The sequence below is a fragment of the Pelodiscus sinensis genome, chromosome 1, assembly GCF_052426305.1.
Source record: "Pelodiscus sinensis isolate ZL-2025 chromosome 1, ASM5242630v1, whole genome shotgun sequence".
Classification (NCBI taxonomy): Eukaryota; Metazoa; Chordata; order Testudines; family Trionychidae; genus Pelodiscus; species Pelodiscus sinensis.
In genome coordinates this window covers 232011062-232029648 of record NC_143052.1, presented here as the reverse complement: position 1 = coordinate 232029648, position 18587 = coordinate 232011062, and the positions used below count along the sequence as shown (strand labels likewise).

The 18587-nt window shown below is 44.1% G+C and overlaps 1 protein-coding gene across 1 annotated transcript in view; it reads left to right on the top strand.

Annotated features, from left to right (window-relative positions):
• Positions 1–18587, top strand: part of GABRA5 (gamma-aminobutyric acid type A receptor subunit alpha5) — a 93256-nt gene that overhangs the window by 43251 nt on the left and 31418 nt on the right. The window contains exon 5 of the mRNA XM_075916457.2: positions 8150–8232. Coding sequence (XP_075772572.1) covers positions 8150–8232 — 83 coding nt within the window. The remainder of the gene's footprint in view (positions 1–8149; positions 8233–18587) is intronic.

Below are 18587 nucleotides of genomic sequence, written 5' to 3'. Positions count from 1 at the left end.
GGGATTTGAATTTCCCGGGCTCCATTTGCATATTGCCGGGCGCCGCCATTTTTAAATGTCCGCTAGTTCGGACTCCGTGCCCGCGACTACACGTGGCACGAACTAGGTAGTTCGGATTAGGCTTCCTATTCCGAACTACCGGTACACCTCGTTCCATGAGGAGTAACGGTAGTTCGGAATAGGAAGCCTAATCCGAACTACCTAGTTCGTGCTGTGTGTAGCCGCGGGCATGGAGTCCGAACTAGCGGACATTTAAAAATGGCGGTGCCCGGTAATATGCAAATGAAGCCCAGGAAATTCAAATCCCGGGCTTCATTTGCAACTCCGGTTGCCTACATTAACCACCCTAGTTCGAACTAGGGTGGTAGTGTAGACCTACCCTTAGAGTGTTCATGCTAAATGAAGCTGGTAAGAATACTTAGTACCCACTCTAAGTCCCTTTGTCTGTTTTTTTATGTCATTAGGATGTGGAATGTAGTGGGCCATCCAGTCAATGTCTTTGTTTAGACTTCTGTTGTATGAAACAAACTTATAAATTAAGTTCTGTAGCTTCCCTGTTGATCTTTTGAAATTGGTTTGAAATAATACAGTGACTTGGAGATCCATTAATGAGTGCCCGGAGCAGTTAAAATGTTCCCCAATAGGTTTCTGTGTGGTGCTTTTTTGAATATCTGATTTGTGTCCGTTAATTCTTTCTCTAGGGGTATGTCTACACTACCCCGCTAGTTCGAACTAGCGGGGTAATGTAGGCATACCGCACTTGCAAATGAAGCCCGGGATTTGAATTTCCCGGGCTTCATTTGCATAAGCCGGCCGGCGCCATTTTTAAATGCCGGCTTGTTCAAACCCCGTGCCGCGCGGCTACATGCGGCACGGGCTTGCTAGTTCGAACTATCTAGCCTGTGCCGCGTGTAGCCGCACGGCACGGGGTTCGAACAAGCCGGCACTTAAAAATGGCGCCGGCCGGCTTATGCAAATGAAGCCCGGGAAATTCAAATCCCGGGCTTCATTTGCAAGTGTGGTATGCCTACATACCACCCTAGTTCGAACTAGGGTGGTAGTGTAGACATACCCTTAGAGACTGTTCAGTTTGACCAATAAACATGGCAGAGGGGCATTGCTGGCACTTGATCATATAGATTTCATTAGTGGATGTGCAGTTGTATGAACCTCTGATGTGATGGTTTACATGGTTAGATCCTATGATGATATTGCCTGTATAGATGTGTGGACAGACTTGGCATAGGGGTTGATTGCAGGGGTGGGTTCCTGGGTGACTTTGATGGAGATGTGCTATGTGGTTATTGGAAATAATTTGTTTGAGGTTAGCGGGTTGTCTCTAGGCAAGGATTGGTCTGTTCCCCAAGGCCTGTGAGAGTGAGGGGTCATTTTCCAGGATAGGTTGTAGATTGTTGATAATGTGTTGGAGAAGTTTTAGTTGGGGGCTGTAGGAGATGACAAGTGGTGTCCTGTTGTTTTCTTTGTAGGGCCTATTTTGAAGTAGCTGAGGTCTGGGTGCTCATCTGGCTCTGTCACTCTGAGGCTGTGTCTAGACTACATGCCTCTGTCATCAGAGGCATGTAGATTAGACACATAGGCAAAGGCAAATGAAGCCGCGATTTAAATGATCGTGGCTTCATTTAAATTTACATGGCTGCCGCGCTGAGCCGACAAACAGCTAATCAGTTGTTTGTCCGCTCAGCGCGCTAGTCTGGACGCTCCCCTGCCGACATCAAAGCTTTTGTCGGCAGCCCCGTTATTCCTCATGGGATGAGGTTTACCAGGGTTGCCGACAAAGGGCTTTGATGTCGGCAGGGGAGCGTCCAGACTAGCGTGCTGAGCGGACAAACAGCTGATTAGCTGTTTGTCGGCTCAGCGCGGCAGCCATGTAAATTTAAATGAAGCCGCGATCATTTAAATCGCGGCTTCATTTGCCTTTGCCAAAACAACAAATCTACATGGCTCCGTCGACGGAGCCATGTAGTTTAGACGTACCCTCTGTGTTTTCATTTTTTCGGATGGGTATTTCAGTTTTAAGAATGCTAAATATAAATCCTGTATATCTTTGTCTATGGGATTGGAGAAAATCCCACCCCACCATCAACCTTAGGCTGGACCAGTCCACGCAAGCGATCCACTTCCTTGACACTACAGTACAATTATACGATGGACACATTTCCACCACCTTATACCAGAAACCTACTGACTGTTACACTTATCTACATGCCTCTAGCTTCCATCCAAGATGCATTTCCAATCAATTGTTTACAACCGGTCCCTAAGATACAACTGGATTTATTTCCCCTTTTTTTCTCTTCTTTTTCCTCCTCCTCCCCATCCCCTCTCTGCTATTTTTTGAAAACTGGATTCCTTAAATTCCATTCATCTGAAGAAGTGGGTTCTACCCACAAAAGCTGATGATACCATCTATATTTTTTGTTAGTCTCCAAGGTGCTGCAAGACTATTCATTGTTTTTTAAGTTTTTTCCAGTTACAGACTAACACGGCTATCCCTCTGAAATAAATAGATCAACTGTATATTACATTTAGAGTAAGGTGCTGCCCTATGAATATATTAGACCACTTTCATTTGTGGAAATACTTGCTTGATATAGAGAACAAAACTTGTGGAAAGGTGGCCATTTTTATTTTAACCCCTCCCTGCTGCATGTTATTTTGAATTACAGGCAGTCCCTGGGTTACATGGATCCGACTTACATCGGATCCCTACTTACAAACGGGGTGAGGCAACCCCGCACTAGCTGCTTCCCCCCAGCAGACCAGGGAGACGTGAAGCTAGTGGCCCCCTCAGCAGACCAGGGAGACGCAGAACGGCTTTTCTCAGCAGACACCTCAGCTTGAGAATAAAGGACTGAGGGAAGTGAGGTGTGGGAGAATAAAACTGAGCTCTGGAGAAATGTTTGGCTAGAGTTTCCCCTACAATATGTACCAGTTCCGACTTACATACAAATTCAACTTAAGAACAAACCTACAGTCCCTATCTTGTACGTAACCCGGGGACTGCCTGTACTTTTAAAAAAGACGGGAGAGAGAAAATGGCTGGTTTGGAGCCTGGATACATCTGCTGCCAATACTGACAGCCTAGCAGCCAACCTCTGCATACATTAATTTTTTTTCTTAAATAGCTATTTGGCTAGATCCACTCCTGTAGGCGCAGCAGACTGAAGTTATAACCAAGGGGATTTGATCTTGGATATAGATGGGCAGTTTTTGTATCTCTCCTTTTCAGAGGCAGTCACTGGGATGAAGAGAAATCTAGTTCTAGGCTGTGTAGAAGGTGAGAAAAAACAAAGGTTGGGTGAGTCAGCAAGTCTGACGGACTGTACAAGACAACTCTGGGCTCCTTGTAAATTGGGAAGATAGCAAGCAACCTTCCCATTGCAGCTCCTCCTCCTCTTTCAATTTTAAGTCATGGGAACAATTTGTTTGGGTTGTGTGTGCCATTTGACAAAACACGGGGATAACTACAGCTCACTCCCCATAGATAATAGAGTTATTCAAGACAGAGAGGTGTCTGAGAAACAGAGTGAAGATATCAATATGGCCACTTTTCAGGAGATCCCAGTTTATTTCAGATGAGGTATATTCTTTTGCTGCAGTTACATGATTCTTCTTGGAGATGCTCGCGTGTCTGATGGTTATAGAATGGCAATCTCAGAACAGGTGAGCAGGAAATGGGTTGATAGCTGTTGAAAGTACACGTAACCTGGAAGCCATCTTACCTTTTATGTTCTGGGTTTTAAAGTTTTTTTTAAACGTCCTTGCCTCAGGGATGGTGACCTGAACCTCACCTATTGTTCTTACCACATCTTAGAAGCAATATTTTCAGTCTGTCAGTAAGAAATGGTGTATCATTTCCATCAAGTTGAATTTTCTGTCTCTTTACTGCTGATGTTACCTTTCCAGATGCATTATGTATCCCTTGTTTTCCATCTTCTTCTCTTCCCCATGCACACTCCTTCCTCTTCTCCCCACATTGCCATTTTCCTCATTCTGTACTGTCTCAGCCCTGGTCTACACTAGGGAGTTATTTTGGAATAACCCCCCTTGTTTTGAAATGGCAAGTGGAGTGTCCACACGACCAAGCCCGTTATTTCAAAATAACAGGCTGATTATTTGTACTCCTGCTTTCCTGGGGGAATAACACTTATTTTGAAATTGTTATTTCGGAAAAGCATTAATGTGGAAGCACTGGTGCTGCTAATTTGAAATAATTGGCCTCCAGGGACCTCTCACAGCTGCACTTGTGGCTGCTCTGGCCACACCAGCCAGCTCCACTGCTCCCCTTCTCCTGCAGAGCTTAAAGCAGCAGTCTGCAAGAAAAGGGCTTGTGGCACATGAAGATCTTTGTCAGCACCTTCCCCTCCCCCACCCAGTCCCAGAGGCTTCCCCTTTTAGTGCCCCCAGGACATGCCAGGGCCCCAGAACTTAGGGTGGTGGGACCTTGAGGGCAGCTGAAGCTTCCTGAGCTGACTGAGGCAAGTGCCAGTTCCAGCCCCATCCCTAAGACCAACTCGCTGCTCTTTCCTCATTCCAAATTCTTTCCCTAGTCCCTCCTTTTTTTTATATCTCCCTGTGATGGGATGCCGCAGCCATGCACTGCAGCCCCCATCGCGAATGTCCTGTTCATGGCATGGGGGGCAAGGTACCGGCATTGTACCGGGTGCTCATAGGCTGCAGAATGTCTTGCTGCCCCAGACGCGGCGGATAAAACGCATCCCAAACACAACGGGGTAGGCAGAGCCACGCACGTGACGTCAGAGCGATGTCACGTCGGACGCCAGAAGCAGCAGGGGATTTAAACGCCGCCCGGCACCAAGAGAGGATGTGTGTGTGTGTGTGTGTGTATGGCGTGTGTGGGGGGAGGCTGAGTGCCAGTGGGGCCCCCGTGGCACCACAGGGACCCAAGCCTGGGGGCAAAGCGAGGCGATCAAGCCGCTGGAGGTCCAGGTAAGCCCCACGCAGAAGCGGCCAGACCAGTGGGAGACAGGAAGCAGCCCAGGGCATGGCAGCACTAAGCCCACGGGCTGATGGGTTTTGGAAAGGAGCCCCTGTCAGCCGGACCGGACCACAGAAGGTCCATGTCCTTAGGGCCCTTGGCTGGGGCCCGTGAGTGAGGACGGGCCCAGGCCCCCCTTCCCTCTTGCCCTCTGAGGAGGGAATACCCAATGAGCAGAGATGGAGATAGCGCACCGCTGCCCCCACCCCACCCCCAGCTACGGGTGGAGGCCCGGCGCAGTTAAAGATGTAGGCAGACTTGCTAGCATAGCGACTCCAAGACAAGACTAAGGGGAAGTTTGGGATATCTGAAAAGGGTCAGGGTAAAGACAATACGGCGGACAGACCGGACTGGTCACTAGCAGATAGATCAGACCCGTCACACTCCCAAATAAACATACTTGGTTTTTTTTAAAGGCTTTTTTATTTGCTCTGCAGGGGAGGTGGGAAGGTGGGGAGAGGGGGCAGGGAAAGGGAGCGGTGGGAGAGGAAAGGCACACAAGGGGAATGCTGGGGGGGCGGGCTTGTAGAGAGGCAAAGGGGAGAGTCTCATGGTTAGCCTTGGCTGAAACTCTCCCTCAAGGCCTCATGGATGAGCACATCCCCTTGATGTACTCATTGTATGGCACTGGTGTCCAGCTGCTAGTAAGCCCTGGCCAGCTGTTCAGCCTCTGCCCCTCACCCTGGTAGTACAGTCTCCTCCTTGCTCTCACAGAGGTTGTGGAGCACACAGCAGGCCACCACCATAAAGGGGATGTTGTGCTCTCTGAGTTCCAGGTGGGTGAGGAGACTCCTGAACCTCCTCTTTAAGTAGCTGAATGCACACTCCACAACCATGCGGCACTTGCTCAGCCTAGCATTGAAGTTCTCCTTGGTGAGGTCCAGGTGTCCTGTGTAGGGCTTCATAAGCCAGAGGAGCGAGAGGTAGGCTGCATCACCCAGGATGCACATGAACATGTCCACATCCGTGACCCTGACAGTGTGGTAATGGAAAAAAGTGCTGGCGTGCATCTTCCGGAACAGGCAAGAGTTCTGGAAGATGCAGACATCTTGTGCCTTCTGAGGCACGGTGGTTGGGGGCCAGGATGGGAATGTGGGTGCCCTCTATAGCCCCCAACAGTTGGGGAAGCCCATGTTGGCAAAGCCATCAATGATGCTGTTGACATTTTCCAGAGTGACAATTCTCTGTAGCAACATGTGATTGATGGCCTTGGCTACTTGCAGGAGCATGGCCCCAACTGTGGATTTCCCCATGCCAAACTGGTTCCTGACAGAATGGTAGCTGCCTGGCACGGCAAGCTTCCAGAGGACGATAGCGATGTGTTTCTGCAGGATGGTGGCAGGTTGCAGATGGGTGTCCTGTTGCATTAGGGCAGGGGCAAGCCACTCGCAGAGCTCCAGGAGGGTGGCCTTCTGCATGCAAAAGTTCTGGATCCACTGTTGGTTGTCCCATCACTGCTTGACAATGGGTCCCACCAGTCTGAACTGCTAGAAGCAGCATTCAACAGTGTCCAGAGGATTGAGGGGCATTTGCAGGAGTTCCGGGACCTGAGTGAAGAGGTCCATTTGGGACTGGTTGTCATCCTGTTGGAGCAGCATGTGGGCAGTCTGGACAAATTGTGCCATGATGCACAGCATGAGGTCTGCGAGCCTCGTACTGCTTTGCAGCAGCTCCAGCTCCCTATAATTAGTGCTGTGGCATCTGCAAGGGAAACCAGAGCACACTGGTATAGGCTCCACCACAGATTTTTGCAAAGAAAGAGGTTTGTCACTGAGCTACTAGGACTGTGCTCCACAGACTTCAGCATAATTCCGGGATGGGACAGAGACAAAAATACAGTGCTTCTGATCTACAGGATCTGAAAATGGAACATCCACATAAGAGCCTTGACTTTTATTCCAAAGAAGGAGAGCACGGGAACATTCCCGATGTGAGGCAGAGACCTGAATCCTGCTACCCTTATCCATATTGTTAAATATTTCTATTGTGGTGGCTTCCAAAGATTCCAGTCAGGATTGGAGCCAATTGTGCTGAGTGCTGTACAAAAAGAAAAGAGACAATTCTTGCTTTGAAGGATTTACAATGGAGATTGGCCAAAAATGTCCAATTGGAACTGGTTGCCAGTGAAAAACTGGGTGTTGCTTTAACTTGATGAAAAATGAAACCAAAACCTCAGAAACCAAATGTCCAAAACCACAAACATTCTGAGTTGGCTATGCTGCCGCAGAACCTCATGGGAGCTGTCATTTAGTTTCAGTTGAAAGACACAAACAAACCAAAGGCATGGGCTACCACCTGCACAGGGTGGGCAATATACCGCCTGCACAGATCCACACGTCACTCAAAGTGGCCAGCTACTGGGGCAAGCATGTGAGCCCTTTGTGGGGAGGAGGTCAGTGGGTCTCCGTGTGCTGCCCCTCCCCACCCCCCAGCTCCATCTTCACTGTAGGTTGGTGCTTGCAGTTATGGGCAGCACACACAGCCCTGCTTCCCCCCTCCTACCAAGGGGCACAAAGAGACATACTTGCCCCATCAGCCAAATGCTAGGAGTGGCATGTGGGCCACCAGCCAGGAGCGACCTATGGTATGCACCTCCTGGCCAGAGTTTGTTCCTGGCACCCCCTCTCATACCCCAAGCCCCCTGCCTCAGGTCACTCCTTCTTCATTCACTCAAACTCCTTCTCAGATCCCACATTCCCTCCTGCACCCAAGTCCTCTGCTTGGAGCTCCCTCCTGAACCTGAACTCTGCCCCAGATCCCGCACCCCCTCCATTAATACAGTGCAGTCCATGACCACTTACCAAATTCTCGGAGTGGCCCCCCTGAAAAAACTATCGCCTACATACAACAGCATACAACATACTAGTTCTCTTGCATTCAAGTAGTAACAATGATTTCATTGGGATTATTTACAAGACTAAAGGCTGCTCACCAAAGTAAAAACTGCAAGATCAAGCCTGCATCACGAAACACGTGCCTATGTTGTATGTTACATCCCACGTAACCAGAGCATTGCTCTGATTTCACAGGAGAAGCCCCATGTAAAATGTGTATGTCAGAAACTAGCCAACAGTGAAGGGCCTACATAGTGATGAGTAAAATGAAGATTTTGTTTCTTTCTTCTCACAGATTGACCATTTCTGCTGAATGCCCCATGCAGCTTGAAGACTTCCCCATGGATGCACATGCTTGCCCACTAAAATTTGGAAGCTGTAAGTTCTTGTCACGGTTAAGAACTATTACTATAGTTTTGACTTGTCTTTTCATTTTCAGCCACGACAGTTTGTGTGCATCTTTCATTAGATATGGATGATCTGATTCCCTTCAATCAGCCATCCCAGCTTTTAAAGTCTGATAGAGAGCAAACTCTGTGTAGCAGCTACTTTCCAGATCATGTATACATCCTGATAAACTGCATGTCACAAGGATGACAGAGAGTGGGGGTATTTTAATAATCCCTATTCAGTACTAGATGCAACCAAATAACTTTTTAAATTATTGATTTTTTTTACAGGTATGGAAAAGTGGAACTTTTCCAAGTGTCAAGTATATTCCTTCAGAGCTTACATATGTACCACTTTGGAGTATGTCTACACAGCAGGTCTAAAGTCGGATTAAGCTATGCAACTTCAGCTACATCAATTACATACCTTAAGTTGAAATAGCTTAATTCACCTTTTGGCACTGTCTGCACAACAGGAAGTGAAGGAAGAACACTTTTCCTTTGACTTCCCTTATTCCTTGTGAAATGAGGGTTACCAGGAGTCGGAGTAAGAAGTTCTCCAGCTAAATATTATTTTAAAATAAAGGCTTGTAGTTTAGACACACTCTTTGTTATTTTGGAAATACACTGCTGTGTAGATGTGCCCTCGATGTTTTCTATCTATGTAACACTGACTACCACAAAAGCTCATGACACCATCTACATGTTTTGTTAGTCTATAAAGTGCTACCAGACCATTTGTTGTTTTTTTTCTGTACAAACTAACTCGGCTACCCCCTAAAGCTACAAATATAGATTATAGCTATCTAGGAGTTAGCAAAACAGGAAATTCTACTCATCTTATCTTTGATAAATCCAATTCTACAGCTTGTTACACAAACCTGCATTCATACACATACTAACATTATAGTTTCATGCACACTACTGTTCGCATATATGCGCACACATTATCCTCTAAATTGTGTGCCGAAGAGATGATATTTCTTGATACCCTGAATCTGTAATCCACCATAATGCTGCCCTACCAGCAGCTTACTTTAAAAATAACTTTAGGGGATTGTATGGCTATATTTAAATACAAAGCCCTTAATTAAAGTACAGAGTAGGCTACTAGAATAGATATTTTTTATTTCAGTAATCAAAACACAGATTTCAGGTGGAATGAAACTCTCCAAAGGCTTTTGAAGTTACCAGTCAGGGTTTTTAATGAGTCCCTGAAACAAGTTAACTGATGGATTCCCTGCCTCCTGTTTTTTAAACGTATCAATGTAGATTCTATAATCCTACCAAGATTAATCTTTGCTTTTATCTGCTGTATGTGTGCTGCTTTAATATTTGTTATGCATTGTTTTCTTGTGATCCCTAATGTTGATAACAAGAAAAAAATACTGCATACAGTAATGGTTATCAAACTCGGTTACTTGATTTCCCTTCCCTCAAAGTGCAAATAAATAAACAAATAAACAAACACCCAGATTCAAATGTTTTTTACGGTAGGTTCAAATGCATCAGTTAAATGGATTGATGTTAACCAGTGACAATATAATTTATAGTTCTGTCACTCACTTGCATTACAAAATCCTAACTTAAAGATTTAAGAACAAACTACAGATTTTACTTCAAAATCATAAAATGAGATACATGGATTCACGTGATTTGTGTGAGAGAAGCTAATTGCATACTGCAATAAATATCAGAATAAAAAATTCACCCTCTAAGGTATTCCCAACACCATGATATCTGGGCTCACTGCAATCTTTCACGTGTTTCTGCAAAAATATCCCTGTGAGGTAGGGAAGTGCCGATATCCTCATTTTACATACAGGGAACTGAGGCACAGAAAAACAAAGTGACTTAACCAAGCCAATGCAGGAAGTATATAATAAAGCAGGGAATTGCAACCACATTTCTTAACTCTTAAGTTAATACCCAAACCACTGAACCATTCTTCTACTTCTGTTAAGGGCTTCAGATGTTTGCTACTGTTCTTTGATATAGTGACAACTGTGGCTTTTAAAGTGCAACACGGTCATAATGTAGAAGTATTTCATTTGGCAGATTTAAGGGCTTTACCATATTTACTGTAAAGAATCTCTATGTGAATGCTCCGAGTGTGAGAAGTAACTTTATTTACTATAATTTGTATTTAGGTTAGCAAAGGCTCCAGTTCTGTAAAGCATTGAAGCATATTCTTAAATGCTTTGCCAGAGCAGGTCCAATATGATTCAGTTTTCCTACCTTCTTTCTCCTCCCCACCCAGACAGGCATGGGCTCTTGAACCTCTGCTTGGGGGAGAATAGCTCCTAGCCCCACCTCTTCCTTCTATGTTCATGCCCTTTCCCCTGAGGCCACACCACTTCTGTGTGATCTGGAACCCAGAGCCCTCCCACGGTGGCCACTGGCCCTCACCACAGGCTGTCTAGTGCCCAGTCCCCTCTCTCCAGTCATCCTCTTCAAGTCTGCTTTCCATTTCCACAGGGTCCACAAGGATTTCATAATAAGCATGCTATAACCCATATACACCTCTCCTTCTTTCCTCTTCCTCTTTCCCCTAAATATATTTATAAGCAGCCCTTCAGGAGAAAAACAGCAGGAAATATAATGGAAGTAAATTTTAAACACTAGATCAGTAGAATAGGTTGAGGGGGCTGGGGAAAGGAAGAATGCTAACTAGTCAGTGGGCACACAGAGTAGCAAGAGGCAGAACAAAAGAGTGAGTACATGGACAGATGAGCAGGAGAGTTGATTTTTGAGAAGCAACTGGAAGGTAATCAAGGTGGCGGGAGGATATTGCTTTTTCTGGTTGCATGTATGTACATTGAACTGTTGATATTCTGAAAGGCAGAGTCAAATGTGGCATGACATTCCTTCAATATTAAAAAACTCTCTGGTACTGACAAAGATCAATCTTGCTGTTTTATTTTCCATGTGGGTGGCTTATAGTTAGATTTGAATCACAGAATGATAGAACCATAGGGTTGGAACGGACCACAAAGTTTATCTAATCTATTCCCTGCCAAGATGAAGGATTTGCTTAGCCAAGATAGATGGCTAAAGTTTGAATTCTATGAGTGCCTGGGATCAGAATTGTTAAAGAGGAAGGATAGCTCAGTGGATAGTCTATCATGTGGGATCAAGTCCCTGCTCCACTACAGACTTCCTGTGTGGCTGTGGGCAAGTCACATAGCCTTTCTGTGCCTGAGTCCCTGTAGGCATGAATGTACTTCCCTACTCAAGAGGTGTATTGTGAGGACAACTATAAATTTTTAAGCTCTCAGGGTACAGCTACACTGTGGTTTTTCTTTCAGAAGAGGTATGCAAATAGCACTCGAATTTGCATAGCTTCTTCCATTTTTTTCCCCAGAAGAGGCTTTTCCACCATTTGGCCCCGTCTACATGGGGCCAAATATCAGAACCCCCCTTTTTTGAAAGCCCCCTTCTTCCTCGTAAAATGAAGTTTACCGGGGCTTTTGAAAGAGGGGTTTTCACCAATATTTGGCCCTGGGTAGATGGGGCCAAATGGCAGAAAAGCCTCTTTCGGGAAAAAAAACAGAAGAAGGTGTGCAAATGCAAGTGGTATTTGCATGCCTCTTCCAGAAAAAAACCCCACAGTATAGCCGTACCCTCAGAAAGGCTACAGTAATGGGGGCTCTGTGAGTACTGTAAGTAGATGGGACTTTGTTCTGTAGCAACAAGATATTTTGCCAAAATAATTCAAAGTAAGGGGTAACTAGGGGATGGCAGGACGGGACGTGGGGGGAGGGGAAAATGTGCATAGTGATATAGAATGAACACCACACGTGTTAAGCAACTAGTACCTTCATGGATAAGTCCCATTTTTAGGAACTGCTGCAACCCACACAATTCCTGCTAAGCTGCCACCACATCTAAACTCACTCTCTGGACATGTGCGGTGCTGCCTCACAGTAGACACCCAGATACTTATGATTTTCTGCCTAAGCCCCAGTACAGATAAAACCTGGAAAGATGCATTTTTGTCCACTTGCAGGGTCTAAACTGGTAGGGATTCTCAAATTAGCCTAAGCCCCTCAAGTGAGTTCACATAAAAGAATCTGGGAAGGAGACATTTAGCCCAGTGGTTAGAGTAGTGGTGGGCAGCCTGTGGCCTGGAGACCTCATGCAGCCCAATAGGGTAATCTGATTACAGGCAGTGAGAATTTTTGTTTACACTGGCTGTCCACAGGCATCAGCTCCCAGTGGCCACATTTCTCTGTTCCGGGTCAATGGGAGCTGAAGGAAATGGTGGCCTGCACAGCTCTCTGTCCTCTTTGCATGTAGGTGCCACTCTCACAGCTCTCATTGGCCAGGAACAGAGACCCACAGCCTCTATGAGCTCAGGGGGGCAGTGCCTGCAGACAATCACTGTCAGCAAAACGTCTTGTGTCCCTCAGTTGGATTACCCAGATGGGCTGCATGAGGTCGTAAGGCCCCAGATTTCCCACCACTGGGTTAGAGTGCTCACTGGGGCTTTGGGAAAATCCCAGTTCAATTCCCCACCCAGCGTGAAGGGATTTCTCAGGTGAGAGCTCTAACCAATGGACTGCACAGTCACTCCCACTGTATATTCAGTACTGAAGTTGTTCTACTTTAATTATTTGGGCTAGTGAAGCATTAGAACAATGGCCTAATGGTCAGGGTAACTCATCTTAAGAGGGAGGGGGTGATCCTTGTTCCCCTGTTATACAGAGAAGGGATTTGAAGCAGGTGTTTCCCACATCTTGAGTGAGTACCCTATCAGCTAGGTCATAAGGAAGGTCTTGCCTCTCTTCCTGCCAAGTTTTATTTCAGCCTCCCTCTGCCCCAACTTAGCTTTCCCTCAGTTTGCAGAAGGCAAACAGATACTTGTCTAACTTCAGCTGCAGGAATGTGTCTATCCTTTTGAGAGGGGCAGATTAGCATATTCCCCATTTCATTGGCCTCTCTTATTGCTTGCTTAGGTGGTTATCCACCTAGCCTGCTTGCTTTTTGTGGATCGCCTTCTGGGACGCTGATCGATCCTCATTCGCTGTATAGGGAGCCAAGCTGCCTAATGCAGGTTCTATGGATCAGAGCACTGTTCCTGTGATTTTCTAGGTAGTTAGAAATTGGGTGCTGCAGTGCTTAGCATCGCAGTGCTTAAGCCCCTTCCTGGAGGAGGACTCACCATCTTACTTCACCGCAAGACAGTCAGAAATACCAGAGTAGAAGTAATACCTTTTAGTGCTTTGTCTTTGCCAAATGAAAGGTCACATTGGCACCAGGCTAGGAGGTGAAAGGCAGCATCTAATGAATTAAATGAATTAGATTGTAGCTGGCCTCAACTTTAATACAAAAGTACCTGCTCAGAGATAACAGGCTCCAGTGTACAGTGCAGCTGGTGCAATTCCAGAAAAAGCACTGTATGGGTGCATCTACACTGCACCCTTAGCTCGAAATAAGATACAGAATTTGCACTATGCAAATTGAGTATCTTATTTCAATTCCTTTTCAAAATAGGCTATTTCAAAACTTGATGCATCTACACAGCACCAAATTTCAAAATAAAACACTGTTTTGAGACATTCCTTATCCCTCGTGTAATGAGGTTTACAGGGATGCTGTAACACCACATCCATCATATTTTGCAAGAGCAGACACGTTCAAAAGACACAAAGTAGTTATTGCGGGATACCTTTGGTATCCCACAATAGCATTGCAGTGTAGACGTACCCTATGAGCACATCTACACAGCAGGGCTAAAGCCGAAATAAGCTACACAACTTGAGCTACGTCAATTGCGTAGCTGAAGTCAAAATAGCTTATTTCAGCTTTTGGTGATATCTTCACGGAAGGAAGTCTGAGTTAGAGCACTCTTCCTCTGACTTCCCTTCCTCCTCCTAAAATGAGGGCTATAGAAGTCAGAGTAAGAAGTCCTCCAGCTCATTTTTATGTTGACATTATGACTGCTTGTAGTATAGGTATGGACTATGATAATTTAGAATAATGCCAGTTATTCTGAAATTACACTGCTGTGTAGACATACCCTATGTGAATATGTGTAACCTCCTTCAGCTACATTGCCATATTAAGTGTAAGGGCGCTTAAGAGTCACATGGTAGCAAACAACGTTCCCTCTAATCTTTTCCATTTATGTGTGGATTTTTTCTATCTACATGCAGAATAATTTTATGTTCTCCAAGGCATGTGCAAATGTGCACCACCAATAGCAACATAAAACCTAGTTGTGGGCACTCTGCTAGTCAGCTGGGTAGCATTTGAATTTCTCCTGATTGACTGCACAAGCACACCACATACAGGCTATGTCTAGACTGCAGGCATCTTTCGGAAGAAGTTTTTCTGGAAGAGAGCGTCTACACTGCAAAAGTGCGATGAAAAAGCCATGTGCTTTTTCGAAACATAGCATCCACACTGAATGGATGATATCTCGCCTTTAAGTTGTGATTACTATGGATGGAGTGGACATCAGTGCACCTGTGCTTTTTTTCTGGAGGCCTCTTCTTTCGAATAAACTCTCTTCCGCATCCACACTCGCCTTTTTCCGAAAGAGCTCTTTTGGAAAAAAGCTTCTTCCTCATAGAAAGAGGTTTACCACTGTCAGAAAAAAATCCCTGAGTTCTTTTGACTTTCTGTCAAAAGAACGCAATTGCAGTGTGGACGTAAGTATAGTTTTTCCGGAAAAATGGCTGTTTTTCCGGAAAAACTCTGCAGCGTAGACATACCCAGAGAGAACACTGGGAGCAAGATTATTTGGAAAAAAAAAAGGAGACCAAGGATAAACCTTGGCATGAGGACTCTGGAGACTAAGTTTTATGAAGGCATAAACAGACTCAGCTCCATTTAAGTCAGGGGAGCCACATCAGTTTATGCCAGCAAGGAATTTGACCCTAGCAGTTTGCTCTTGTATTAAAACTGTTATATTATGGAAAAAAAGCTAACTTCCTTCATGGGTGAGTTCAAAGGAGGATTTCCATTATACACCTGGCACTGATTCTTCACTCCCTAAATTTGTCAAAGCAAAACTGATCCACTGAGGTAAAAACAAACAAACAAACAAAGAAAAAGTAAGTGAAAGAGGCAAGGTCCCAAAACTGTAAACTGTTGTTGCATCTTGTTCACTGACTAGCCTTGGTAGTAGTTTAGAAGCAGAGTTCACTTAAGGTACCCATATGGAAGCAAGTAAATAGCTAGAATAGCTGAGGCAGAGAGAAGTTAATTGACTTTTCTCAAAGTCACACAGCAGATGAGTGTCAGAATGAGGATTACAACCCACTGCTTTGGTCAGACAGACAGATGTCTAATCCAGAGACCACAGAACCCCCTGCCCAGACAACTGACTTAACTCCTAAAATCTCATTTTACTGCTGGTGTTAATTAAATCCTTTTAACTTTGATCACTGGGTTGTCCTGAAGATGAAGTAGTTATTATTTGTGAGTTAATGCTTGCCTAATATTTCAAGGTGTGAACTGCTGCATTATGGAAAGATGGAAGTCTAGTTAATATTATGTAATTATCTGGTTAAGCCAATTTTCTGTGTGTAGTATCTCCATAACTGTGTGTGCATTTGCACTTCCATACTAATTAACTTCCCACACCAAGTTACACCAGCAATGTGAACTTTTGCCTGGTATTGTAGAATGGAATAGCTAATGCTGTGAATCTAGTCACTTGCTCACAGAGCGATCCTAATACTGACAACACAATGAAGATTCTCTTTTAACTCATGGTTTGTGCCTTGGGAGCTAAACAGGTCAAGATTATATCACTACTGACTTTCATTTGGCCATAAAAGTGCAGCTGATGTGGTCACTGCTGAGGTGCTCTTGCAGAAGGAGGTTACATCCTTAACTTTTTCCTAAGGCTTTTAATTTATTTGTGTATGCTCAGGATTTATTGCAGAGGGAAGCATTAGAACAATGGCCTTTTCCCAATCCCATTCCACCCCCTCCCCTTCACTCCTCCCCAATCCTGCTTAGCATAACCTACATGTTGTGGAACAGCTGATTCACAGTGGACAGGAGGTGCTGGGGTGAGGCAAAGGATGCCTTCTGGTGCGTGCTCAGAATCTGCCATTTTTTCCATGGGTGCTTCAGCCTTGGCTCACTCATGCAGTTGACACCTATGTCTAGCGTCATTTATAAATGAGCACCTTTGTTACCCTCTAGTCCTCAGAAGAATGGCTGTTTTTAATGAGCAACTGCATATTTGTTAGTTCAGAAAATTCATAACTTCACATTGTTTTAGAAGCCAATAAATTTATCTCGGCTAGATTTATAGCAGAGATAAGGAGGAGGATAGAGGGAGCTGAGCAGAAACTATTGTGAGCACAGGCTGTGTACCACATGAACCCTGAATGGCACTCTCTTCCATCACTTACATTTAAACTTTTGTGTGCAGCTTACAATCATATGTAATTCCAGGTTACAGACATGTCTGGGGCAAACTCTGGGTCAGATCCTCCACTGTTATAAATTGATATAATTCCACTGAAGCACACTAGCTGAACATCTGGTGTCCCATCTGTAGATAAGGCAGCCACCAAATAGGCAAGATCACATATAATTTAAATGTTTTGATGGGGCTTGTTTTTTTTGGAAGTGCCTTCCAGTAACACAGTCAGCATCTTTTGAAAGAGCTGCAAAGATACCTGCTGTTACAAACAAATTTATAAAGGTTGCAAGCCTCATACTGTCTGCTTAGTAAGCAATCTCTTTACTGGAGATGAACTGTGTCTATGAGGCTTGTCATGAAGAACAATTAAAAAAAAGATTTGGAAAACATTTTAAGGCAAAAGGGAAAAAGGAGAAATCAGGGTTTGGTTTGAGAAGGATTGGGTGGAGACTTCCTTTGAAACCTTTCTCAATTTTCTATGTCTGATAGGTGAGGGCAGTCATATCTGAGAGATATAGCACCTTGGACATTTAACTGTCTGATGTAAAATTTACACAAATTGGCTTCAGACCTGGTTTTGACCAGCATTCAAAAGTCTCACAGCTGTATGACATACAGAAAGAGAGCAACTGCATTTGAGTCTGCTACACAAAACAAAAGTGTAAACTTTTGTGCCTAAATATTCCTATTCCTAGTTCCCAAAACAGTTCTGACTCACAGCTAGCCCTGCCTACTACTCACAGAACCTCCAGCATGCTCAGGGAAAGTTACTGCACATTCCAAGCTGCCCCATAACATGCAAAGTAGAACGCTAGATGAGCTACAGGCCAGGAGCCATTGTTTCATGCATTGGCAGTATTACATTGTATCATTGCTTTCCAATCCTTGTTTTATTTATTGTAAGTCCCTCGTAACCATACTATCTAGACATCATACAAGTATTAGTTTTATAAATCAGTATACTGTTTAAAAATCTTCGATTTATGCTGTCATTCCATAGATATGTGGATACAATTTTTTTCATCCCAGTTAAAATACAATTCTACTTTGAAAAGTATATGAAGCAATGCAGCTTCTCCCCAACAGATTTGCTCTGTCTGTATTCAGTATCACATCTACTTAGTTTTTATATGAAACTACATTTTTTACTACTTTTCTTTATGCTTTTAGTGCTTAGTGAATTATAAGTTGGATTGTATTCTGGCTGACACATGTTCAACAAAACTGTTAATTAAAAGTTCCAATTACAGAGCTAAATTTTGACCTCATTTTCACAGTCATTATCAAGTACAGATTCCTTATTTATAACTAGTGTTGATACACAAAACTAGAAAGAACACAGTTTGATTCCTGGACCTAAATCTGTTTTCATCAGTTAGTAACAGCATCTTTTCAGATACAAACAAATACTTTTGGCACAGAAATCTTCAAAAGACAATAAACCTGGAACTCAGCAATTCTATTGTAACAGTCTCCAGTAAGTAAGTCTAGGAAACAATGAATAAGCAACACATAAAACAGATCAATTAAAAGGAGTTTCATTACCCATTTTAAAGCACAAATTGATAGAGGTCAGGAGCTCTGTTATATCAGTCTCTTGAGTTTTTGATTAAATTTTAATTAGTTTTTGGCCTTAACAAAATTCCTTAACTCCATGTTTAATATATGTCTAAGTGAAACATATTTTTGGTTTGCACAATTCGAATTCCATATTTTTTAAAAAGTGAAGCCCAATTCCATAGGGCAGATATTTCAGCCTTTAAAATATATATCCCCAAATCCCATAAAAAATAGTTATCAAAATTCAAATATTTTGTATTGCATGACAGATAAAATCCTTTATAATTAAAAGAATCCCATTTGTATAATCTGATAATTTATCTTTACCAGTTCATGGGCCTGGGATCTCGACAGTAGGCTACTACTGATAAGGATTAGCAGCAGTTCCAAGATTA